We start from the raw sequence: 25907 nt of genomic DNA on the forward strand, positions 1-25907 counted from the left end.
TAGTTATAAATAGTAAAGTGTAAAATTTCATAAAGTTGAGACGGTATAAGTTAACACGAAAAAAGAAAAAAAGAATTTAGATGCCAAAGTATAAAATAGTCATAGTTTGGATAGTAAAATATAATTAACCCTTGAAAAAAATAGAGTATAAATAATAACAACAATAATGATAAAAACTTATATATTTATATTGGAATATTTGTAACAGTTTTAAATATATTAATTAGGATTTTACAGTAACTAAAGTTTCATAGTTAGTTTAATTTCATATAATTGTTCGAACCTGTTGTGTTTAAGAAGATATACCAAACTTCAGAAGTATTAGATATAATATTTTAAATTACAGAAAATTTGCATATACTGACGCCAAATTTCAATATATATATATATATATATATAATTGTCCATTTATCAAAAAAATTACCAAATATTTATGGCTTTTATGCAAACTTACACGAAGCCCAGACATGTTTCCAAATAGATTAAGATCCCTCTTAAATAAACTAACTGATTCTATATCCGCTTTGCAGAACAACAAGAGGCCATCAGCAAATCCTAGGTGACCCAGTCGACTGCTTCCTCACCCTCGCCACCATAGCCGCAACGCCCCGACATAGATGATCGGGTGCTGGCACTCGAGTGCTACATCAGAAGCATCGATCCTAATTGGCCCGATAATCTAGCGCCCGAGTCTCTAGCTAATCCCACGACACCTGACGATGAACACACAACTGCTAGGCGGCAAGTCACTGTCCTTTTCCTGTCGCGACACAAGGAAGCAACGAGTGTCTTACTTCTACTAGCCAACAATCGATGACTACTACTACGGCCAAGGCCACCCAATGAAGCCACACCGCATCAATGAAAAGAGAGAGTACGTGGTGTTGACTAGTCAATTGTGAACTATAGTTGCGGCTTTTTTCTCTATTGGAATTGAAATTTAATTAATTAATTAATTAGAATTTTAAGTTAGCTATTAAAATAATTGTATTAATTTTATTCAATTTGATCCAATTTATAAATTAAAAGAGAAATAAAAGGTTTGAATTCTTTAATTGAATTCTCGAGACGACCCTTTCCATATTCATAGGTAATCCCCTGCTTCTCATAGAATTTTCCAAGCAAACCACCAATCCACCCGGTCCTACCATAAATCAAGAACTTGAAGGCTGGTTTTTTTGGTCAGGGGCTGCTTATTAGCTCAAAGTTGGAAGATGATATATCTATACAATCATCACAAAATTAATTAATTTGTCCATTAATTTTGATAAAGCTATTAAACTTGCTAGGGTTTTAGTCACAATTATAATCATTTATACCATAGCCAGTCGCTAGTCCAGACTATCACATCAATGCATTGATGAACTTAACATTTATAGTGTTCCAAAATGTAGTGTATGATATGCACAATTTGTTCATTTTCTGTGATAGTTTTGATTTTCAATTATGGTTGTCTCTCAATTGTTCGTGTTGGGATCCTCTCGCTGCTTTGAGTGCTGCTGCACGTCTATTTAGGCCCTGTTATCCTCTAATTACTCCAGCTGGGCAAAATGGTCTGGCCAGTGCACTTGCGGTAGGCCTTGATTTTGGCCCTTGTAAGTCCCATCAGAGGAGAACAATCCATCCAAACTCCGAGCTGAGTTGCTTAGCTTCATCACTTCCAAGCCATTCAGGATAGCATTCTGTAAATTTCCACGGAGAAAAACTATTATTTGAGTTGCCGAACTAATAGGTCCGACGCACCAACCGAACTAAGAGGAATTTGAAAAATAAGATTCTGATCTCAGGTCAAAAAAGGACGTTAATCACCCCCACATCCCTGGATAAAAATTTATATTTACTTCTAATTGATTTATTACTGACGTATTTTTGTTAATATCAACAAATTCAACGAATTTTTACTGACAAAAATGACCTATTTATAGACAAAAATAAACTTGAAACGTAATAAATACTTAAAATTCCAAACATGTACCCTTCAGCCAACAATGATGCTTTCCTACCTAAACCACCCATGGCTTTATTCCGAGGTATAAGTAGAAATTTGGGGGTAGGTCTTAACTAAGATAACGTGAATGTGATAAAAATTGGCAGAGAATGCGTTTGCCGGGAGTCGAACCCGGGTCTATTGCTTGGAAGGCAATTATCCTAACCGTTGGACTACAAACGCCTGTTGTTGTCCCAACCTTTCCTTTTTGTATTTGTACAAATAAATCCATAGCTGTACACATCTTTATATCCTCTCTCTCTCTCTCTATCCCTCGCAGTTGGTCTTCTTTGTTCATATATATTCATCTTTCTCTCTCTAGAAATCCCTCGTCTCCTCCTCCTCCCCTCGACATATATATACACACACACGAAAATTTCATCCTCATACTATAAAAGACTCGATCTTTTGAATTTCTTACCGCTCTATTGTTGTTTTCCCCTCTCTTTTCTTAACGATTGTTGAACGGACACGAGGAGGATATTGTAAGCCCCAGATCCTTCGAATTCACTTGTGTGAAGGTCGGATCTCTGGATTGTTTGTTTAATTTTTGACGTCGATTCCCATTTCGCGTTGTTTTCCTACGTTGGAAACTCCAATCTTTTGTTTTGCTTTATGATTTTTGTTGTTTCTTGATTTTTGGGATTTTGAAGAGGGTTGGGGTTGGGGAATTGGGTGGTGCTTTCTGAGTGTGTTATGAAGATTGGTGATGAGCTCTTTTTGAAGAGGTTGAATTTTTGTCCATTTTACCAGGAGATCTGTTCCTAGGTTGATTGGGTCAATCTGATCTCTTTCCTCGTCTTACATTCTTTTTTTGTTTTTCTTGGGGTGGGGGTGGTGTTAAGAACTTAAGTGGAATTTTAAGAAGGCATGGCTAGGATTTGTGCTGATTAAGTTGAAGAAAGAATGTTATTCTTTTCTTTTTACACGTACATTTTAGTCATTCTTGTAATGGTATTCTGAACAGGTGGTAAATTTTGCTCAAAATTCGAAAGAGCAGGTAATTTTGTTTGATGGCAGATCCTCAAGGGTTGGAAGGGAGCCAACCAGTTGATCTCTCCAAGCATCCCTCGGGAATTGTTCCAACTCTCCAGTAAGATCATGTCCTCACTATTCTATCTATATTGCTTTTTGGGGAAATTTTGCTGCATTTATTTGCTCTTTTTTGTATTGTAAGTAGTTCACAGCTTGAGAACTTATATGTTTGAACAGAAGCTACAAGGATGGTATCTTCTTCTGTATTGCGTTTATACTGTGTAGATATTAATAGGCTCTGGTTTGATGTATATGCAGGAATATTGTGTCAACAGTCAATTTGGACTGCAAATTGGATCTTAAAGCTATAGCGCTGCAAGCTCGTAATGCTGAATACAATCCCAAGGTATCCTACTCCATAACTTCTCCCTATTCTAGGCGCTTTTATTCCTTCCTTGCTGTTGAAATTCTTGTTTTTGTTTCTTGTTCTTCTTTTTGTTATTGAATCAGATGCATAGGTCAAGTAAACTGGAATTTTGCTCCTTAGTAATTCTCAATATAAAATGTATCAGCACTTGTTGCCAATTTGATTGTGGAAAAAGGCTAGTTCTGTTATCGTTTCAATTTGTGCCTTTTGCGGTTTCTATTTTGCTTCTTTTGGAGTTTGAATGCTGTAGAACTTGCGTGTTTTGTTTTTCTTCTTTCTGCTTTTGTTTAGTGGTGGGCTAAGTTTTGCCTTTGGTTTTTTAGTACTAGTTTATCTATATCCAGTATAGCTTAAGCTGTTATGTAAATATATTAGCAAAAATAAGAGGACACAGTTTCTGAAAGTGATAGATCTATAGAATTTATGTTGGGCTATAAATTTTATTTTATGCCATGTATATTGGATATTTACCCTTTAATAATGTGATTTCAGCGTTTTGCTGCTGTGATTATGCGGATTAGAGAACCAAAAACAACCGCTCTAATTTTTGCATCTGGAAAGATGGTAAGTGCTAATTAGCTAGATTCTAGTGGTATTGCTGAGGCAATTTTTGGAGTACGGTCTTTAGATTTCTGTTTATATTTGGTTGATGCTCAGTGTTTGTACCTCTTTTCGTTCTTTATTAGTTTTTCCATCCCCTGAGAGGCGAATGGATGTTCAATGAGTTTTATTTCAGACAACGTAAGTTATTTTTTTCGTTGCTGCTTCAGGTTTGTACAGGAGCCAAGAGTGAACAACAGTCAAAATTGGCTGCTCGAAAGGTATAGCATAGGATAAGATGAGCATCCTTCCACCTTCGTAAACTGTTTATGGGGTTTTTTAAGATGATGAATTAACGATTCTTTCACAAGTGATTTCATTTTTTAGGGATAAAACACTCCTCTCCCCTTAGGTTTGGTGTAATTATACGCAGACCCTTGTAATTTGCAAAAATTACATATAGTATACCTAGGGTTTGCATTTGTCCTTAAGTGAAAATTCACTGAATTGGTTGATATTAACAAAAAAAATTTGAATGAAAATTGATTTTTATCCTTGATTGACTTATTACTTTATGGTAGGTCAAACGATTTGTTTTTTTGATTAAATTACTCTTGTAATGGTGAAGATATACCTTCTCACATGTATTAACGTGTGAAGAGGGTAATTTTGTTATAAAAAAAGTTATTTGACCTATAAAAAATTAGTAATAAATCAATCGGGGGTAAGTATGGATTTTTATTCATTCTTTTTTTATTTAATATCAGCAAATTCAGTGAATCTTGACTGACGGAGAGACTTATTTGTTACGCGGAAGCAAATCTTAGGAGTACGAGATGTAATTTTCCAAAGCACAGTGGGTCTATGTGTAGTTACACCAAATCTCGAGGGGGGGGGGGGGGGAATTATCCATTTTTTTACCTGGCTTTTGTCACTCAACTATGTTAGGTTCTATGACATCATCTAGGAATATAATGTATCTCATCTTAAGGTCTCTTTCTTTGTTTTCTCACTTTCCATGAATACTTGCAATTTTCTTCAGTATGCTAGAATCATTCAGAAGCTTGGTTTTCCAGCCAAGTTTAAGGTACTTATCCATATCCTATTGAACTTTTCTTTTACATTTTTTTCTTAGTTTTTCTTTTCAAAGTCGGCTCAGCTGGTTTTGTCCTTTTCCCTATATTGAGTTTTATGGTGCTAACTGTCATGCGTCTCTTTTGTACTACTTGTAGGATTTCAAGATTCAGAACATTGTTGGTTCTTGTGATGTAAAATTCCCCATTCGACTTGAAGGGCTTGCCTATGCTCATGGTGCCTTTTCAAGTGTGAGTAATTTGTTGACCTCTCTATACTTCATACAGTTTATCATCTTTGCTCCTCAATTGGAGTGAGATGAGATGTGGTTCTCTCCCTCAAGTAATTGGTGTTGGTATATGTAAAGCTGGGTGAGAATTTTTGCACTGTATTAACGCTAACGAAACAACCAAAAACTTGCAGCCAATTCTACTGAACTATTTACTATTATAACAATGCTTTTTTTGGTGAAAAAAATTTGATACTCTTTTAGAGTAATATTCCAAAAGAAATTGGTAAGATACAGGAGACAAAGACAATAACATAAAAGTTAATTATTATATGCTGGATTCTTGCCACATTGATTTTTATATTTAGTGGAGTAAAAAGGAACCAACTAAAGACAAAATCAAGACTGAAAACTCTGACCAGACTCCACGATTGATATAGTGTAAGGACACAGTCGGGACATAGCCGTATCAGAGTTACTTGACTGTCATTATGATTTCTTGTTCTTTGTTTTGAGAAAAACGTAACAGACATTGGGGTTGTGTGTTGGTTTTGGATGGATGATCCTACTTGAACCTCATCTAGTGTTTTTGTTTCTTACTAATTCCTAAATGCTACAAATAATCTATCTGATTATGCTGAAGTTGATTGGTCTTGTTAAAATTGGAAATTTCTTGTGTTGAAGCCCACTGCTCTTCTCTAACATTCTGCTTAAGATTACCTTGGTTATTATAATGATTGGGTTTTGGTAGTGATGTGTATGCACTGATTTATTTGCAATGAAGAACCAATTTTCTCATTTCAGAGGTGTTATTTCTGTGCCTAAAATGGAGTTCTGTTAAAAATCCTATTTGGAAACTTTATGAAAAAGATTCTAAAACCTGCTTTCCCATCTTTAGTGAAGGATGATTTAGATTTGCATAAATGAATAACATAGATGAAATCCACCATGACTTAGAAATGCCAATATTGAGATGCACAAGTTTGGCTTTAGTCACATGGTTGACCATTTCTTTCCTTGGATTTCATTGCAAGGTCATGGTACAACCAATTAAGCATTTTCATGTGTGTCAAACTGAATTTTGTTTTTCCTTAATAATTTCGGACCCTTAAAATAGTCGAATCTGCAAATTATTGCCTAATTGATGAATTACGTTGCATCAGTTAATTGTTATAGAGTCGAAATCTGGACATCATTATGTTGATATTCAGAAAGTACCTATATAATCTTTATTTGCAAATTTTTTTTGGTATAGTATGAGCCGGAACTCTTCCCTGGATTAATCTATCGGATGAAACAACCGAAGATTGTGCTGCTGATTTTTGTATCCGGAAAGATTGTTCTCACGGGTGCTAAGGTAGTGAAAGTTGTTTTTGTTTGTCCTATTGCTATGTTATACTCTATCCCTTTAATGTGCGCATACGATGTAATGCAATGCTTTTCAACCTTTTCAGGTCAGAGATGAGACATATACTGCCTTTGAGAATATATACCCAGTTCTCACTGAATTTCGTAAAGTTCAGCAATGGTATGGGAAAGGGGGGTTTTGTTGCATTGCATATCACTATTGAAAAATTTGTTTTTTTGCATGTTACGTTGAGCTCAAGCGCATATGTTAAAATGCTCGTAAGCTGACTAATAAGCCTTCCTTTTACTATTTTAATATCTTAAAATTTTAATATAATTAAGGTTAGTGAAAAGATTATTTTCATAGACTTTAGAGCTCATGCATATAAGATTTTTGTCACTGATACAAAGCATTTGTCAGCAATTGGATCTTAGTACTCATCTGCTTTTAAAGAGATTTTACTTTCCAAATATTCTCTTTAATTTGTTACATGTTTCTATGTTGCCATAGATTTATAAGAAGTTGGGTATTGCCTAAAGGGCGACGAGGAGTTGAAGAGCACCGTCAACTGCCTGTGCTGGTTCGAGTTTACATGTAAATTCTTGTAGTGATTAGATTATCTATAAGTTAAACTATGGTAGTTAGATTGAAGTGAGTGATATTTTTCGCAGGGGATTTTGAACTGTATTTGTACCACAACACATAACAAAGTTGTTTTGAGAGATGGAGAGGCTAATAAACTATAGTGGTTTATAATTGCAAACTCAAAAACTATTTAAGCTTATGTTCATTAAAAAATGCATCTTCTCTTTTTGTGTTCTGTGTCAAAAAGTATTGGACATTTAGTCTTGATGAAATTTTGGTTGTGGAGAATGGCAGTGGATAAATGAAATGCAAGTAGCATTGGATTAGATGTGGTGTGTGAATGAGGAGGTATTTGTAATTATATTAAACTGTAGAGAAGGTGGTTGTAATTTATCTTAAAAAATGATATTTGTGATACATTACGTGAAGGTCTCTTGCCTGGACCCGCCTCTCTCTCTCTCTCTCAGTTAGTGTGTGTTTATGGCCGCATATATCGTATAAGATATGGATGAATGAAAATTCAATAAAGAAAACAAAACATTGATCGACTTTTCTGAGCTTCAAGTTCAATTAATGTTATCTCCGAATTCTTTCTTCTTCTTTTCTCTTTATCAAAAGCACTCTCTTGCAATCAAATGAATCATAATTTGCTTGTATCATTCTACGACCACATCTTTACTCTCAACTGGTCGTCATCCATTTGTTGTTGCCAATGGGAAGGTGTAGCTTGTCAAAACTGTGATGATCGGGTCACTCGTTTATCCTTACAGAGTGTAAATTGTTATCTTTTTCTGTAATATCACATGAGGTTAAATTGTATTAAACCTCTTTTTCATTCTTGAATCGTTTCAAAACTCTTGAGCAGAGTTTCAATCATTTTCCGGGTCTACTCCAATCACCCGAATCCTCAGGTATCTTCTTGCCCGTTTCCATCCGGACTTTGGACCTATCCAGCAATCTCTTTAATGGGTCCCTAGATCCTTCGGTTATTTTTTCTGCCTTAGAGTTCTTGAGCTGCATGTGAATGAATTGAGTGGTGGGCTGCCGATGGACCTTGGGTTGCTCTCCAATTTGGAGCAACTTCAGCTACACACCAATAGCCTCAATGGCAGTCTGCCTCCTTCATTGATGAACTGCACCAACTTGACAACTCTGCTCTTGAGAAACAATCTGTTTGGAGGACAACTTTTCCAGTCTTGATTTCTCTAAACTCCAGACATTACAAGCCATTGATTTAGGGAACAATAGCTTTGTGGGAAGAATTCTGGATAGCTTGTGCTTGTGCAGGTCAGTGACTGCTGTCTGGTTGGCGTTCAATAAACTAGTGGGCGAAATCCCACCTTGCAAGGCTTCACTAAGATCTTTAACGCACCTTTTGCTTGCGAATAATTACCTGTCTAATGTTGTTGGAGCTTTGAAGATTCCGAGGCACTCTGATAATTTAGCAGTTCTGCTCATAGAGAGCTGCTTCCACGGCGAGATGATTGATGATAAAGACTCGTGGCATCAAGGTAGCTTCCAGTATCTACAAATTCTGGCTATGGGAGGATCCAATCTCAAAGGCCAAATCCCTTCTTGGATTGCAAGATTGAGGAACCTCAAAGTCCTGAACCTCTCATGCAACGAAATTTCAGGACCAATTCCATCTTGGTTAGGAGATATGCCAAGCCTGTTTGACCTCTACCTCATGAAGGAACTTCTTGTCCGGAGATCTCCCACCTGAAATTGGCCGGTTGCCAGCTCTCATCCCGGATAACACCAGTTTAGACTTGGGTTACTTACCGCTGCCTTCCGTACTCGACAGTCAGACTGTCGCCTATCTAATGTGGCACGAGGACTTAAAGTCTGGAATAACAGTCTGAGTGGCAACATCCCGAAGAATTAGTATAATTAAGTACTAAGTAATGAGTTTCTTATAAGAGATAAAAATAGTGAAAATATCATAATCAAGTTTGGTAATTGAATTTATAAAAAAAATGAGAGTCAACTAATTAAAGTAAAAAACAAAATCTCTATTGAGATTAATTAATGCAAATATATTTTGATATATTTCATTTTAAGATAAAATAGATTTAGCATATGCAATTTTATGTTTTGCTTTTGAATGACTGGTATGATTTCCAAATTAATTCAAAAGATAATGTTTATTACAACCATTTGAAAAATGAGAAACGAGGAACGTAACATAAGACGATGAATAAATATGAGCAACGAATAAAAATATTTGGTCGGTGAAATAAAAGTACAAAAAGTAGATAAGAAAAGAAAAATTTGCATTCTGCTTGAAAGAATAAATGGAGGAATAGTAAAACACGACTTCAAATGCCTCGGCACTCAAATTTTATTTCCGAGACAGTAATTAGGCAAATAAGTTTTGAAGTATATATAAGACTTAAAATTAAGACAAATTTTCTTCATTAGGTTTTATTTAAGAGTAAGTATTTTTTTTTTATACTCACACTCAAATTCGAACAACAAACGTCCCATGAAAAAATTATGTGCCCGAATCATTTAATTGTGGCCGGCCAGTGATAGTTATCAAGTTATCCTTCAGTTGCTCCTCCAACTGACCTTATATTATATCTTGATGTCTTTATGATAATTTTCTGCTTCTGCTTTAGGTTGGTGGCTGCTTGTCTTTTTATGATAGTGGTTACTTGTCTTTTTATTACGAGAAGGAACATAGAGCTAATTGGTCTCTGATCAGAAGTCAATAGGTTGAAAAAAGCCCAACCACCCGCGTAAGTGGAGTTTCAAGATCTGGGATACTATCAAGTTTCAATTCTTGAGCCTGGAGACAGAGAATGGCTTATGCTGCTGTAGTTCTGTTTATGCAGAGTCTGGAACAAATCCTACAACCTGATTATTCACATCTGCTTCATCATGTGAGCAAAGACCAGATAGAATCTCTTCGGGATGAAGTCAACTTTCTGAAACTCTTCCTGCATGAGGATTCAGACGAGAGAGAGCATGATCATCAATTGGAGATACAGATAAGGGATGCGGCTCACAAGGCAGCAGATTTCATCGATTCACGCCTGTACATCAGCCAGGCCCGGCGGGCCGCTTGCTCGCCGGAAGAGAGTATTGGGTGGAAGCAGATTTCCCTGATAGCCCACCAAAGCTTTTCCCAAATAGTTGAAGAGATCAAGTCCATCAAGTCTGAGGTTGTGCAATTGTTTGAAAAGAAGAGCATATCTGACAGGAAGTTTACTATGCCTTCAGATTTCACACCAATTGCGGAGGAGGATAGTAATAAGCTGGTGGGCCTCGACGCTTACATTCTAAAACTGCTGCATCAACTTAGCGGATTTCCGTTGGATCGGCAAGTTATTCCCATTGTGGGGATGGGCGGAATTGGTAAGACGACTCTTGCTGAAAGAATTTACAATGATCCCTTCATCATTTATCATTTTTATGTCCGGGCATGGATCACTATACCTCAGAAGCATTTAATGTCTCAACCATATCGAGTGAGAGAAATGTTTTTGGGGCTTTTGAAATGTTTTGCGAATGTCACGTACAATACTAGCCAGATGAGTAATGAAGAATTGGGGGAGAAAGTGTACAAAGCCTTAAAAGGCATGAGATACTTGGTGGTCTTGGATGATATGTGGCAAACCAGGGACTGGGATATCCTGACGAGGTTCTTGCCGGATGATAAGAATGGTAGTCGAATAATGTTGACTAGTCGGCTGGGTGATATTGCTGCTTATGTTGATCCTACAAGTTCTGGTCATCACATGCATTTCCTCCAAGCTGCTGAAAGTTGGGAGCTTTTGGAGAGTAAGCTGTTCCCAAAAGAAAGCTGTCCTCAAGAATTGATCGAAGTCGGGAAGCGAATTGCAGTTAAATGTCAAGGGCTGCCACTAGCCATTGTTGTAGTTGCCGGGATTTTGAGTAAGATGGACAAGACACCGGGAAGTTGGACGAGATTAGCAGAGAGCGTAGATCAGTCAATTGTTGCTGAAGATCCAGAACACTGCATGAACATACTTGCCTTGAGTTACAACTACTTGCCTAATTTCTTAAAAGCTTGTTTTCTTTATATGGGAGCTTTTCCAAAAGACTATGAAATACCTGTGTCAAGGCTGATATGGCTGTGGATAGCGGAAGGGTTCGTGCTGCCAGTAAGAAGCAAATGCTTAGAAGATGTTGCAAATGATTACTTGGAGGATCTTGTCAACAGAAATCTGATTCTAGTGGGAAAAAGAAGGTTGAATGGTCGAATAAAAACTTGCCGGATTCATGATCTGTTGCGCGACTTGTGCATGATAGAAGCTCGGAATGAAAATTTTCTACATGTGATAGAGCGATACGCCCAAGCTTTTCTAATGGGAGCTGTTGCTCCCAGGCGTATTAGCCTTCTTCATGCAAATATCGTTCACTTTAAAGTGCGTCCAATGCCACTCACACGTAGTTTTCTCTTGTATGATATACAAAAAAATCTGCCTGACATGTTTCTGTTGGAAGTCATGGATCGGTTGGACTTCAAATTGCTCAGAGTCTTGGATATTGAACTTCTACAATCTAATCATTTTCCCATTGAGATAGTAGAGTTAATTCATCTACGGTACTTGGCGCTTGCAATTAATTGTGAGCTTCCCAGATCAATATTCAAACTTCAGAACCTACAAACTTTGATCATCGATCACATCTGGGAAGGTCAGTATTTGCCAAGGGAAATTTGGATGATGCCACAGCTAAGGCATATCCGTTTGAAAAGGGGTTGCTATTTTCCACTTCCTTATAGCAGGGGAATTAAAGAGAAGAGTCAATTTGTTCTACAAAACCTGCAGACTATTTCTACATTAACAGGACCATTCAGTTGTTCTAAAGAAGTCTTTGCCTGTCTTCCTGCACTAAAGAAACTGGAAATCTTTGCTACCGAAAGCAACTCCAAAGCTGAACAGACGTCTGAATACTTCAGCAATCTTGCTTCTCTGAATCTACTCGAAACGTTGAAGTGTTCTTTTCTCTATAGACCTAGAAAGCATCGGCTGCCTAGTGGTGATCACTTCCCTGCAAACCTGAAGAAACTGACACTGAGTGGTAGCTTTTTGCCATGGGAAGATATGGCTAAACTTGCAGTGTTACCCAAGCTTGAGGTTCTCAAACTAAGATCGTTTGCGTTTGAGGGACAGATATGGGGAGCAGTTGAAGGGGGGTTCTTTCAACTAAAGCTTTTACTAGTAGAGAATTCAGATCCAATGAGCTGGGATGCAGATGCCTCCCACTTTCCAAGCCTTCAGCAGCTGGTCCTAAGGGAATGCCACCGCCTAACGGAAATCCCACAAGGTATTGGAGACATAACGACACTCCAGATGATTGAAGTTCAAGACTGTAGCTTCTACATCGTACGTTCTGCCAGAAAAATACATCAACAGCAACAGATATTGGGCAACGATGAGCTCGGAATACGAATAATTACCACTTCTGGAGATAACCATTCGGCGAGTCCTCTTCATTTTCTTCAGGCAGAAAGTTAGCAACTTGAGCATTCATTGTCATAGGATGCATTATCTGATATATATATGATGAGTTGTATCTTTCTGTAGAGGCCTTGCCTTGTATGTCTGCCTTCAATTATTCTCAGCAATTGCAGAAATTGACAAGAGATTATAATGCAAATGGGAGGAGCTTTCAGAGGCCAAACTTGAAATATTCCTTCAATTATGCTACAAGTTGTGCTAAGAACAGAAATTTCAAGGACTCAATACTAATACATATAATTTTCTTAAAATATTTAAAATCATGTTTAGAAAATTAATCACATTGAATATTTTTGTCTTTTTATTTCGTTTTAGCTTAAAAATTGTTAATCCTAAACTTATAAACAGTTGTTTAGAGTTTTAAAACTACTAAATAATTTCCTTCATACAAATTTTTCTTTTTAACTAATTCAATTTATTATTAAGAATATTTCTTAAATAAGGATGTAATGTCTTCTCATTATGAGAATAAATACTTTTGGTTCCACAACTTTATATATAGTATAGATACAGATTATATGTTCCGCAAGTACAATTTTCCTCGATGATATATTATTCTAGCCTATTGTGATGTTAATTTAAATTATAAACTTTATTTTTTCATATTTTTAAGTAAATATATTTTGAAAAATATTTTATTTTTTAGATAGATGAAAATGCAAAAAAGAATCACTCAAAACAAGTAAACGATGTCCATGTGAAATATATAAACACCATCAGAGTATTTTAGTAAAAAATAAGATAAAAAAAAAAACTAAAAAACACCCTCAAACGCACTTGTTTGACATAAGTCTATGTGGGCTCATCACATGAATTTATTACTTGAGATCTTAAATGTGAAGTTAGATCTTGGTAACACAACCATTAATTAATCGCTATGATATCAAATATATGAGAGCGGATTAAATTTTCTATTTTAAATTTTGCTGCACCTTCTATTCTATTTAATATAGATGCATTACATGTGTATAATATAATCTTTGTACACGTAATTTATATATATTAATTGGAATATAAAATGCAAAAAAAAATGAAATAAGAAATCTAATATGTTAATATGAAAGAAATATCGTTATATAAATTTATACACGCATTGTATATAATAATGATGCTTCGATCTATTGGTCGTTGGAGTATTTTTTTTGTTGGTCGTATATTGATGGATTGTGATAATACTAGATAGTGAAAATTAAATCATATAATCATGCTTTGCTATGGAAGATAACACACTATTATGACCTGAGTCCAATGGATGAATAACATATTATAGAGACTGTCCCTACGTAATTAGTGTTTAAAACTAAAACTTAATCAGGAATTACGGAACAACACAGCGATGGTGATGGCAACCAGTCCTGCCATGTATCCCAACCCGAAAGATAAAATATTAAACAATGAACTCTCAGGCTCAGGTTCAGGCTGTTCCACCTCAACTTGTTTGACGACCCCACATTTTCTTTTCAACACATTGCCGCAAAGCTTGGGATTCCCTTCAAATGAAGCGGCAGGAAAGGTTTCAAACTGCCCCCCACTGGGAATTGCTCCTTCAAGATCATTATCCGCCACGCTAAATGACGACAAGAAATGAAGCCCCGTTAGTGATGGAGGGATCTGGCCAGATAGATGGTTCCCCGACATATCCAAGTTCATCAAATTGACGAGATGGGACAGTGTGTCAGGAATGCTGCCGATGAAGTTGTTGTTGCTGAGGTCCAAATACTGGACATGTTTCAGCTGGCCAATTTCACTGGGGATGCTGCCACTCAGATTGTTTTTCCCAACTACCAGTCCTCCTGGCAAGTTAAACAGACGATTGTATTCTTGTTTGTTCACTATAAACGGCAGAGCTAAGTAACTCAAGTCTTGACGGGTTTTATCTGTGGTAAGAGCCGGCAACCCACAAATTTCACGTGGAAGGTTCCCAGACAGTAAATTCTTGGTGAGGTTGACGGCAAACAGGTCTGGCATTTCTCCTAACCAAGTTGGAATCGGTCCTGAAATTCTGTTGTCGGCCAGGTCCAGGCCTCTGAGGTTCTTCAATTTTGCAATCCAGGAAGGGATTTGGCCTGTGAGATTGCATCCTTCCAGAGACAGAATTTGCAGATTCTGGAAGCCATTTCGACGCCATAGGTCGTTATCATCAAGAGAGGTTTCATCATGGAAGCCCCCCGTCAGTAACAAAACTTTTAAATTATCACAATAACTAAGAGTATTCAGAGCTCCAACAACATTAGACAGGTTATTAGTGGCTACTGAGAGGGGTGTTAGAGATCTTAGTGAAGCCATGCAAGGAGGGATTTCGCCCACCAGAGCGTTGATTGCCAATCGGATAGCAGTCACTGACCTGCACAAGCACAGGCTATCCGGGATTCTTCCCACAAAGCTATTGTTCCCTAAATCAATGGTTTGCAATTTCTGGAGTTTCGAGAAATCAAGACTGGAAAGCTGTCCACCAAAATGATTGTTTTTCAAGAGCAGAGTTTTCAAATTGATGCAGTCCATCAATGAAGGAGGCAGAGTGCCACTGAGGCTATTGGTGTGCAACTGAAGTTGCTCCAAATTGGAGAGTGATCCGATATCCGTCGGCAGCGGACCACTCAATTCATTCACATGGAGCTCAAGAACTTTGAGGCTGGAAAGATGGACAATGCTATTATTGATGGGCCCGGAAAAGCGATTGTTAGGCAGAGAAATTTCCTTCAATGTTCTCACACCAAAAAGATCGTTCGGCAGCCACCCTGAGAGATAATTGCTACCTGCCCGGAAAATCTGTAACTGAGAACATCCACCGAGCCCATCAAATATACCGCCACTGAACTGATTCATGGAGAAATCCAAGACTCGGAGAAAGGGGGAGCTTCTGCAGATAGAAGAAGGAATGGGACCCGAAAAGCTGTTGTTGCTGACATTGAAGCTGATCAAATTCTTGGCCCGGCGAAGAAACAAAGGATCTAAGGTCCCAATAAAGCGATTGCTGGATAGATCCAAAGTCTGGATGGAAACGGGCGAGAAGCTACCTGATGATTCGGGCGGCTGGAGTAGACCCGAAAAACTATTGAAACTCAAGTCAAGAGTTTTGAGACGATTCAAGGAGTGAAAGAGAGTGAGAGGGAAAAGGCCCGAGAGATGATTACGGGAGAGATTTAAGTGAGAAAGGAAGGAAAGGTTTGCAAGAAAGGGAGTAAGGGTTCCTGACAGAGCCCGACCAGGTAAGGACAAGCGGATAACACGATGATCATGGCTTCGACAAGCTACACCTTCCCATTGGCAACAGGGAATGGATGATGACCAGTTGAGAGGAGAAGGAGGAGAAGAAGAAGAAGAAGAGATGTGGTGGTAGAATGATACAAGGGAATTATGGTCAATTTGATTGCAAGAGAATGCTTTTGATGAAGATAAGAGAAGAAGAAAGACGAAGATATTGAGAGTTAACATTGATTGATTTCCAAACTCAGAAGAGTGGTTTGTTCACTTGGTTGAATTTTCATAGATCCATCTCTTATATGCATGTAGCCATAAACACATTATCACTGATAGTGAGAGAGAGTAAGTGGCGGGTCCATGCAAGAGCGGGTTGAATTTTTGTGTTGCCATCGGATGTTTCATCTCCTACTCTATTCAATACACTACTGAAAATAACATAACATGTATATATTGAACGCCATAAAAAATAAAATATAATTTGCAACAAAAATCCGATCCCATTCAGTAGACCTTTAGGTAATGTGTCAAACACATTTATTATTCTTTATTACATTATTGGACCATTGATGCTGAGTTATTCCATCCACACATCTAACACAGTGCTATTTGCATTCATTTATCCACTGCCATGCTCCAGAGCTTTACGCTCAATGTCCAGTACTTGACAGAGAGAACACAAAAATAGAAGATGCATTCTTTCAAGAACACAACCTTAAATAGTTTTGAGTTTGCAATTATAAACCTCTATGTTCAACTATTTTATTTATACTACAGCTCTTTGAACTATTATTCGAATCAAATCAAACTGATCTAAAAATAGAAGGATCTCTAATGAAACTGTCCAATAAGCCTATTGAGTTTTCTTTTCTAGGGCACCCTTCGTCCTAGCTTGGGACGCGGGTAGTCTGGCGAAATCATAACGGGCTCGGGGCTAATTAAACGAATAAGAATATTTGCAAATTAAAATGTAATTAACATAATAATAGTTTGTGGGACATTTAGAAACAATAGGCCTAATATATTTATTTTTCTAATTGTATTATATAGTGGATGTTTATCTTGATTTTTCTAAGTTGAACAAAGATGCCATGGGTTTTTGAATACCAAATGAGCAGATGTTGAATACCTTTTAAATAGTATTAACGTTACATGTGGGTTAATTAATTTTTTATTATTAAAAAAATTAAAAAAATATAATTTATATAAAATATATAGCAATTTTATGTCGAGTCGTGGTTGGCATCCACAACATGCTTTTAAATAACTTTTTTTGTTTAATCTTATTTTTTATAAATTAATTATATTCCTCAATTTATAAAATATAATAAAATTAGAAAAATCCTAATTTAGGAAGAACATGAATCGATTCATGAGAATGTATGAACGTATTTCAAAAGCATAGAACTATTTATTCACATTACCATGAGATCAAAAATAGAATCAAGGGACATCCCAATCTCAATATTCTTAAAACCTATTTGAGAAATACTATAAAATAAAATTCTTGATTCTATTTTCAATTCCAAGATAATGTGAATGAATAGTTCTACGCTTTGACGCACGAGAAGTGTGAATGTAGAAGAATTGTGAAAGTGTGAGAAGTTTGAAAGTGTGAAGGTGAGAAGTGTTTAGGTGTGAGGTGATATTTATAAGCAAAAAATTATAATATTGAAATTGTATAATTATAATTACAATCAATTTGTTAAAAAATATTACAATAAAATACAAATATAAAAATGTCTACTTGTTTTATAATTGCATAATGTCCAACCGACTTGATTTTATTGCAAAACGAGACTTCACGTTATAACGATATACACTAAATCATGAAAATGAAATTGGTGAAATGTTGCATCCTTCAATTTGCAGATTTTGAAAGCCACTTTGATGCCATAGGTCCTTATCATCGATCGTGGTTTCATCATGGAAGCAGCTCACATTGACAAAACTTTTAAATTGTCACAATTACTAAGAGTCTTCAGAGCTCCAACAATATTAGACAGGTTATTAGTGGCTGTTAGAGATCTTAGTGAAGTCATGCAAGGAGGGATTTCACCCACCAGCCCGTTGATTGCCAATCGGACACTAGTCACTGACCTGCACAAGCACAAGCTATCCGGAATTCTTCCCACTAAGCTATTGTTCCCTAAATCAGTGGTTTGTAATCTCTGGAGTTTACAGAAATCAAGACTGGAAAGTTGTCGTCTAAACAGATTGTTTCTCAAGAGCAGAGTTGTCAAGTTGGTGCAATCCATCAAAGAAGGAGGCAGAATGCCACTGAGGCTATTGGTGTGCAGCTGAAGTTGCTCCAATATGGAGAGCAACCCGATATCCGTCGGCAGCCCACCACTCAAATCATTCACATGAAGCTCAAGAACTCTGAGGCCGGAAAGAAGAACAATGGTACCATTGATGGGCCCGGAAAAGCGATTGTTAGACACGGAAATTTCCTTCAATGTTCTTACTCGGTAAACATCGTTTGGCAGCCGTCCTGAGAGAAAATTAAAACCCGCCCGGAAAATCTGCAGCTTAAAGCATACACCAATCCCATCAAACATACGGCCGCTGAATTGATTCAGGGAGAAATCCAAGACACGGAGAAAGGGGGAGCTTCTGCAGATAGAAGAATGAATGGGACCCGAAAAGCTGTTGTTGCCGACATTGAAGCTGATCAAGTTCTTGGCCCAGCGAAGAATCGAAGGATCTACGACCCATTAAAGCGATTGCTGGATAGATCCGAAGTCCGGATGGAAACGGGCAAGAAGCTACCTGAAAATTCGGGCGGCTGGAGTAGACCCGAAAAATGATAAGAAACTCAAATCAAGAGTTTTGGGAGGATTCAAGGAATGAAGGAGAGTGAGAGGGAAAAGGCCAGAGAGATGATTACGGGAGAGATATAAATGAGAAAGGAAGGAAAGGTTCAAGAAAGGGAGTAAGGGTTCCTGACAGAGCCCCACCCGGTAAGGACAAAGGGGTGACCCGATGATCATGGCTATGACAAGCTACACCTTCCTATTGGCAACAGCGAGTGGAAGATAACCAGTTGAGAGGAGGAGGCGGAGAAGAGATGTGTTGGTAGAATGATAGAAGGGAATTATGGTCAATTTGATTGCAAGAGAGTGCTTTTGATGAAGAGAAGAGAAGAAGAAAGACGAAAATATTGAGAGTTAACATTGTTTTTATCTTTTCTCTTGGTTTTTCCCATTACATCCACCTCCTGTTATATACATGCAAATACAGTGGATAAAGAGAGAGGGAGATGATGATTAAATGTGTGTAATTGGAAGGACAAAAAGGAAAGTAAAAAATGGATCACTTTGACAGGAAGTTGCAAACTCCATCATTTGAATTTTGTTAATTTCTACACAATTCACATGACAACAGTGAATAATCATCGTATGATCAATTTTGATTTCAGGTGAACTCAAAACTAAACCTGTGGGGTGCAAATAATGGGCACATCAAAAGTTGAGTCAGTGCTGTAGTGTTGTTTCAAAAAACATCGGTGTATATTTATGAAAATTTTAACTAGGGGTTTATGTGATGCTACACCAAAATAAAGGTATTCTTCCAGAATAATGTAATGCCTCCAAAAGAGATGAAGTGTTAAGACCGGATTGTGAGGGTTTTCTGCAAAGGCTATGTGATGCTCATGTCATTGATTGGAATATGTTTTTGAGAGGAAATAGAATAGTAAGAGTAGCAAAAGTTGTATCTGATTGGGAAAGAGCCAGTACTTATAGTTGCATTTTCAATTGTACGAATTAACGAGCATTCTTGATCTATAAAATGATCTACGGGCTACAGTGATCCATTCATCAGTGGTTTTGAGCCAAACATGGGGGACGTAGTCTGGGTTGTGAAGTTTCTGTGAAGAAAACAGTCAATCTTGCCATTCTAAAATTTGGTTGTAAATTCTGGAAAACTTTGATGAAAATTTTCATCAACCCTAACAATTTATAAAATGTTCAACACTATATGATTTCATTTGAATTGAAATATATATCCACCCATTGTCGTTTTTTGATTCTCTCTCTCTTTTTAGGAACATTGATCAGAAGAGTTATTCAAGTGCCTCTAGTACACAAACTTGGAAAGCTTTCCGAGGATACTAATTATGTACATCTCAAGTTTAAAAGGGGTGCAAAAATTGTGGACATATTATATTCAAGTGGTACATCTCAACAGAAATTTTTGGATAGCTTGATCCGATCAAATTTGAATCAATTAAATGACAAGTATAATTTAAGAAAAATGATATGATATATTTACTTTGTGATTGAATTGGTTTCGACCGAACAAAGTTTGGGCAAACAGTTTTCCACTCCATTAGTTTTCAGGAAGCAAAAGACTAGTTTTAGATTCTGAAATTCTGTTGATATTCTCGTTCAAATCAGCAAAAAGTATTAAATGATATCTGTGAGTAGGTTTCAATTGTAAGTTTTTATATTCCTTTGGCTAAATTGCATAACACCCCCCCCAACATTTAGGGGAATAGCACGAAATCTCTCTATTTTATGTTTATAAGTTAAAAAAATTCATATTATTTAAAACGCAGCAAGATATCCCTTTTCATTAGATTTTAACGGGGAGTGATGAATACACGCAGGTGGTGCGAACGGGCATCGATTTTGGCAAACTTTAGTGTCACATTTAGTTAGCAAATGTCATTTTCACGCCATTTGTTAGACATTTATGTGTGCGAATATTTTTTTAATAAGTTGAGGGCAGGCCGTGCAAGTAATAAAATAAATTATTTTTTATGCAGCTAACTTAATTAATTTATTGATTATTAATTTTTTCATCTTTATTTTGTTAGAATGTACACTTGTAAACCCACATCAAAGACGGAAGAAGATTTTTTTGATTTGAGGTACAAAAACTCTAAGGCCCCATTTACTCTGACTTATAAGCCTATATAAAAAAATTAGTATAGGTTAATATAGTATACTTAAATATTTTGGAAAAGGAATGCGGCCATCTGAGTTGTTGGTCTGACCAAAGAAACTGAAGATAAATTATATTGTAATTGCGAAATAAATCAGTGCAACTTTTTGTTTTGGTTGGATGCCATTACTCTATCATGCAAAAATCCTATGAAATCCCACAATGTGAAGAAGAGGTGAAATCCAACAGAGTTCGAGTGGAAGATGATTAAAAAGTTTGCTATCCTTTTGTGAAGATTTTGATGGCATTGTCCATTTTGTTGGGGTGGGGAGGGGGGAGGGGTTACGCTGATGATTACAGATTTGTATTTCATATTCTTTGGTAATTTCTTTTATATTAATCGAATGTAATAATATCCATCATAGGATCTGTATTATGTTGTCGTGACATGATAAATACTATGTGTTAATTGGATGTAAAGTAATGTGGAAATTAGTTGTGATGTTAATATATTACACACAGTCACACACCTGGTTTCTACATAATTAGTGTTATAACCTAACACTTGTCCAGGAAACTAGTGAACAATAAAGTGACGCTGACAGCAAAAAATCCTACAAAGTATCCCAACCCAAAAGGTATATCATACCATGAGCTCTCAACCTCAGGCTCTTCCTCAGGCATCATATCCACTTGAGTAACAACTGTACAGTTTCTCTTGAGCACATTGCCGCAGAGTTTGGGATTCCCCTCAAATGAAGCTGCAGGGAATGTATTAAACTGACCCCCACTCGGAATTTCTCCTTCAAGATCGTTGTACGCCACGCTGAACAAGGATAAGAAATGAAGCCCTGTTAGTGATTGAGGGATCTTGCCCGAGAGATGGTTCCCCGACATGTCCAACTTCTCCAAATTAAGGAGACCGGACAGTTTATCAGGAATGCTGCCGTTGAAGTTGTTGTTGCTGAGGTCCAAAACATGGAGAAGTTTCAGTCGGCCTAATTCTTCGGGGATGTTGCCAGTCAGACTGTTGTTCCCAACTTTGAGTCCTCGCGGCAAGTTGAACAGGCGATTGTATTGGAGGCTGTCAAACAAGAAAGGCAATGCTAAGTAACTCAAGTCGGTACTGGCATTATCTGCTATAAGAGCTGGCAGCCGACAAATTTCAGGTGAAAGGTCTCCGGACAGGAAGTTTTTGGTGAGGTTGAGGACAAACAGGTGTGGCATATCTCCTACCCAAGTTGGAATTGGCCCTGAAATTTTGTTGTAGGAGAGGTTCAAGACTTTGATGTTCCTCAATTTTGCAATCCAAGAAGGGATTTGGCCTGTGAGATTGCATCCTCCCAGAGTCAGGATTTGCAGATTTTGGAAGCCACTTTGATGCCATAAGTCATCATCAGTGATCGTCGTCTCATCATGGAAGCACCTTGACATGAACAAAACTGCGAGATTATCACAATTCCTGAGAGTCCTCAAAGCTCCAACAACATTAGATAGGTAATTATCCGAAACTGAGAGATGTGTTAGCGACTTTAGTGAAGCCATGCAAGGTGGTATTTCGCCTACTAGAGCGTTGTACGCCAGTCGGACAGCAGTCACTGACCTGCACAAGCACAAGCTATCCGGAATTCTTCCCACAAAGCTGTTGTTCCCTAAATCAATAGCTTGTAATCTCTGGAGTTTAGAGAAATCAAGACTGGAAATTTCTCCTCCAAACCGATTGTTTCTCAAGAGCAGAGTTGTCAAGTTGGTGCAGTCCATCAAAGAAGGAGGCAGACTGCCGTTGAGGCTATTGGTGTGCAGCTGAAGTTGCTCCAAATTGGAGAGCAACCCAATATCCATCGGCAGCCCACCACTCAATTCATTCACATGGAGCTCAAGAACTCTGAGGCCGGAAAGAAGAACAATGCTACCATTGATGGGCCCCGAAAAGTGATTGTTAGATAGAGAAATTTCCTTCAATGTTCTCACTCTGTAAACATCGTTGGGCAGCCATCCTGAGAGAGAATTAAAACCTGCCCGGAAAATCTGTAAATTAGAACATTCACCAAACCCATCAAATATACCACCAGCGAATTGATTCATGGAGAAATCCAAGACTCGGAGAAAGGGGGAGCTTCTGCAGATAGAAGAAGGAATGGGACCTGAAAAGCTGTTGTTGCTGACATTGAAGCTGATCAAATTCTTGGCCCGGCGAAGAATCGAAGGATCTACGGACCCATTAAAGCGATTGCTGGATAGATCCAAAGCCCGGATGGAAACGGGCAAGAAGGTACCTGACAATTCCGGCGGCTGGAGTAGACCCGAAAACCGATTGGAACTCAAGTCAAGAGTCCTGAGACGATTCAAGGAGCGAAAAACAGTGAGGGGAAATGAGCCGGAGAGATGGTTGCCGGAAAGATTCAGGTAAGAAAGAAACGAAAGGTTCGCAAGAAAGGGAGTGATGGTTCCTGACAGAGCCCGACCCGGTAAGGACAAACGAGTGACCCGACTGCCATACCCTTCACAGGCTACACCTTCCCATCGGCAACAATCTGTGGCTGACCAATTGAGAGGAGGAGCAGTAGAGGTTTCGTTGTAGAATGACAGAAGGGCATCACGCTCAATTTGGTTACAACAAAGTACTTTTGATGAACAGAAGAGAAGAAGAAAGACGAAGATTACAGTTAACATTGATTCAATCAAGAATTACAGTTTCTCTTTTTTCCTTCATTTTTTTCCCCTTGCATCCATCTCTGGTTATATACAAGGATAAAGAGAGGGAGATCGTAAAACGAGTCTTGGAAGGATAAAAAGGCAGCCGAAGGAGAGAGGGACTCATGGGGACGAGCAAACACAAAATTTGTAATTATATGATAAATGTAATATACTGTATCAATACTGAAAACTTTGAAATTAGATCGAGTCAATGTGTGGGTGAATTACTATTCCTTTTACGTGCCAAGGAGGAAATAGATGGATTGGATACTGAAGATATGAAAACGACGACCAAGATGGAAACTTAAAATCCAGACAAACAATAACATCAAAAAAGTCAACATTATATGATTTAGTTTGAAATTTCTGGTTTTTGGAGTTGGGATTGTGGACGACTCCTCTTACAATACAAGAATGGGGCCCGCCATTTTCTCTTTTATTTTGGTGGTAGTTTAGTTGAACTTCTGCAAGCAAATAGTGATGAAGCTTCTGGGAAACTAAATAAAGAGTGAGCAGTGAGTGTTTATTGGCTACAATATTAATAGTTATGGTTAAAAATCATGATAAATAATTACTATTAATTACGATTAAATAAAAATCGATACAAAAAACTAATTTTTACATCATGAAAAAATTATTTATCATGACTAAGAATCATGGTCAAAATATTTGTAATGGCTTTTAGACATGACAAATTTTTTAGCCAGATTTATAAAAACAACGGCCAAAAACTGTTGTGTGTTCTTGGTCATAACTATTTGTTATGAACCATGACAATTAACCATAGTTAAATGTTGTAATTCTTCTAGTGATGATTGTCTTGTTCTCGGGATATTTCAAGTTTCTGATTTACAGACTTTGTCTAACCACACTATCCAGGAATACTGAGGACTTAGAATACCAGGGAACAGGACGGTCAAAGAAAAGTATGAATTTATGAAGGCTTAATTTTATTTTCAAAAGCATGTTGGGCCTAATCATGGATAGTTGGATTATATATTTTATTTCAAAAAGGGCAAAATGATCATTAATTAGACTTAAGAACCGAAATGGTTAATATTTTAAAAGTTGAAGAACTGAAAAAGAACTTCAATATGTTTAGGGACCGAAAACGAATTAATGTCAATATATAAGAACCAAAACTGTAATTATCCAATGTATTGTACTTGTCATGATCAGTTTTTTAAAATTATACATTAATTACACAATAAATGCATTATACTTAACATTCAGTTGATTCAAATTTAATCTAACTCCAATTTGAATTAGAATTGATTGGCTGTAATTTAGTCAGATAAGATGTTGCTTTCTTTGGTCCACTCTATATCTCAAGTGTCTTGTCTTACACACTATAAATGATTATTGATTGCAATATTCGTGTGTTCATCCCCATTCCCTCTCACCCCTCCTCTCATTACTTTTTACCTTGAATACACAATTATGAATTTTTATGCTCACTTTACTTGAAAATTCAAGTTGGATTTTTCGATCTACCTTACAATTTTATTTTTAAACCACGTATAATTCAGCGTCATTTTTGCATTTACTCTCGAATCCAATTATATAAAATATCAAACCAATATCAAACTGACGTAAAATAACTCACATCATCCAATAATTTGATAATTCATAGTGATGAGGGGAGTCAGGAAAAGACCGATATACCCTCCGAAGGAGGGGTAGAAATAGTCTAAGGCAGAGAGAGGGGTTTGACCAAGTATTAACTTTGTCTAAGTTATTAGATAATTATGGGCAGTGTTAAGGCCTTAAAGAACGGACCGTGAGGGCATGATGAGCAGTCGTGGGAGCAGGTATGAAGATCATGGAGGAGACACGTCAGCTTGCGGAGATGATCAGTATAAAGAGAATCAAAAAGAGAGGTACGGAGGTTGGTTGATATTTTCTTGAATTTCTTTACAGAATGGAGAGGAGAGATATTTTCAGGATCATTATTAACACTGACTTGAGCGTCGGAGCCTCTTCGCCGGACCCTCCCCGGCTAGGTGACGTTTGCTTTTCATTGTCAGGTTATCGGTGATCAGGAGCTGGAGGTGGATAACGACCTGGAGCGCGATCTGCGATCTCAGCCTGATCACATAGTTACCGATTCATTAATCAATTCGAAATCAGAAAATTCTCGTCTTCTATTTATGTATATAGGATCCCTTTCAACTTATCCTTTGTCTTATTTTATGTCTTTAATTATTATACATATGAATAAACAAGTTGTTGAGTGATATATATACGTGTATATATATATGATAATTATTATAATTTGGTGTATTGGTGTAAAAGACCGGAAAAGCAAGTCAAGTTGACCTTGAATTAGAGTACAAACACATAATGCTTGACTTGGTCCACCCTACCCCTCATTCTCTCTCATCAATGCTCACATTCTGCACCACGGACTCCTCCTCCATCTCATCTCCATCCATTTATTCCTTTTGATATAGGGATGGCAG

The 25907-nt window shown here is 37.3% G+C and overlaps 5 protein-coding genes and 1 non-coding gene across 8 annotated transcripts; 2 read left to right on the top strand and 4 right to left on the bottom strand.

Moving 5' to 3' along the window:
* TRNAG-UCC lies at nucleotides 2099–2170 on the bottom strand. Its single transcript has one exon. It is a non-coding gene; the product is annotated as a tRNA-Gly (tRNA).
* Nucleotides 2253–7411, top strand: LOC105170608 (TATA-box-binding protein 2). 3 transcript variants are annotated; one of them, XR_002287834.1, is made up of 11 exons: nucleotides 2254–2508; nucleotides 2955–3080; nucleotides 3281–3368; nucleotides 3882–3953; nucleotides 4160–4210; nucleotides 4972–5016; nucleotides 5162–5254; nucleotides 6488–6589; nucleotides 6687–6760; nucleotides 7091–7174; nucleotides 7252–7411. XR_002287834.1 is itself a non-coding variant. In XM_011091441.2 (10 exons), coding segments are annotated over exons 2-10 (606 nt in total). In that variant the 5' UTR covers nucleotides 2253–2508; nucleotides 2988–3000; the 3' UTR covers nucleotides 7092–7400. The 3 variants fall into 3 exon arrangements, 2 of the variants coding, with proteins under 2 accessions (XP_011089743.1, XP_011089742.1); XM_011091441.2 differs by having other exon boundaries at nucleotides 2253–2508; nucleotides 2988–3080; nucleotides 7091–7400; XM_011091440.2 differs by having other exon boundaries at nucleotides 7091–7400.
* LOC105170609 (putative late blight resistance protein homolog R1A-10) lies at nucleotides 9673–12836 on the top strand. The gene has a single exon (XM_011091443.2). The coding sequence runs from the start codon at nucleotides 9970–9972 to the stop codon at nucleotides 12652–12654; it is 2685 nt and encodes an 894-aa protein (XP_011089745.1). The 5' UTR covers nucleotides 9673–9969; the 3' UTR covers nucleotides 12655–12836.
* Nucleotides 13841–16212, bottom strand: LOC105170610 (receptor-like protein 2). The gene has a single exon (XM_011091444.2). The coding sequence runs from the start codon at nucleotides 16090–16092 to the stop codon at nucleotides 13969–13971; it is 2124 nt and encodes a 707-aa protein (XP_011089746.1). The 5' UTR covers nucleotides 16093–16212; the 3' UTR covers nucleotides 13841–13968.
* On the bottom strand, nucleotides 17716–18569 carry LOC110012586 (receptor-like protein 2; the record flags this gene model as incomplete). The annotated part of the gene is made up of 1 exon (XM_020696784.1): nucleotides 17716–18569. A coding segment is annotated over one exon (774 nt), but the record flags the coding sequence as incomplete, so codon positions are not given.
* On the bottom strand, nucleotides 21218–23586 carry LOC105170614 (receptor-like protein 2). The gene is made up of 2 exons (XM_011091452.2): nucleotides 22893–23586; nucleotides 21218–22763 (listed from the first exon to the last, which is right to left on the bottom strand). The coding sequence occupies exons 1-2, from the start codon at nucleotides 23419–23421 to the stop codon at nucleotides 21307–21309; spliced, it is 1986 nt and encodes a 661-aa protein (XP_011089754.1). The 5' UTR covers nucleotides 23422–23586; the 3' UTR covers nucleotides 21218–21306.

The sequence above is a fragment of the Sesamum indicum genome, linkage group LG9 (assembly GCF_000512975.1).
Source record: "Sesamum indicum cultivar Zhongzhi No. 13 linkage group LG9, S_indicum_v1.0, whole genome shotgun sequence".
NCBI lineage: Eukaryota > Viridiplantae > Streptophyta > Magnoliopsida > Lamiales > Pedaliaceae > Sesamum > Sesamum indicum.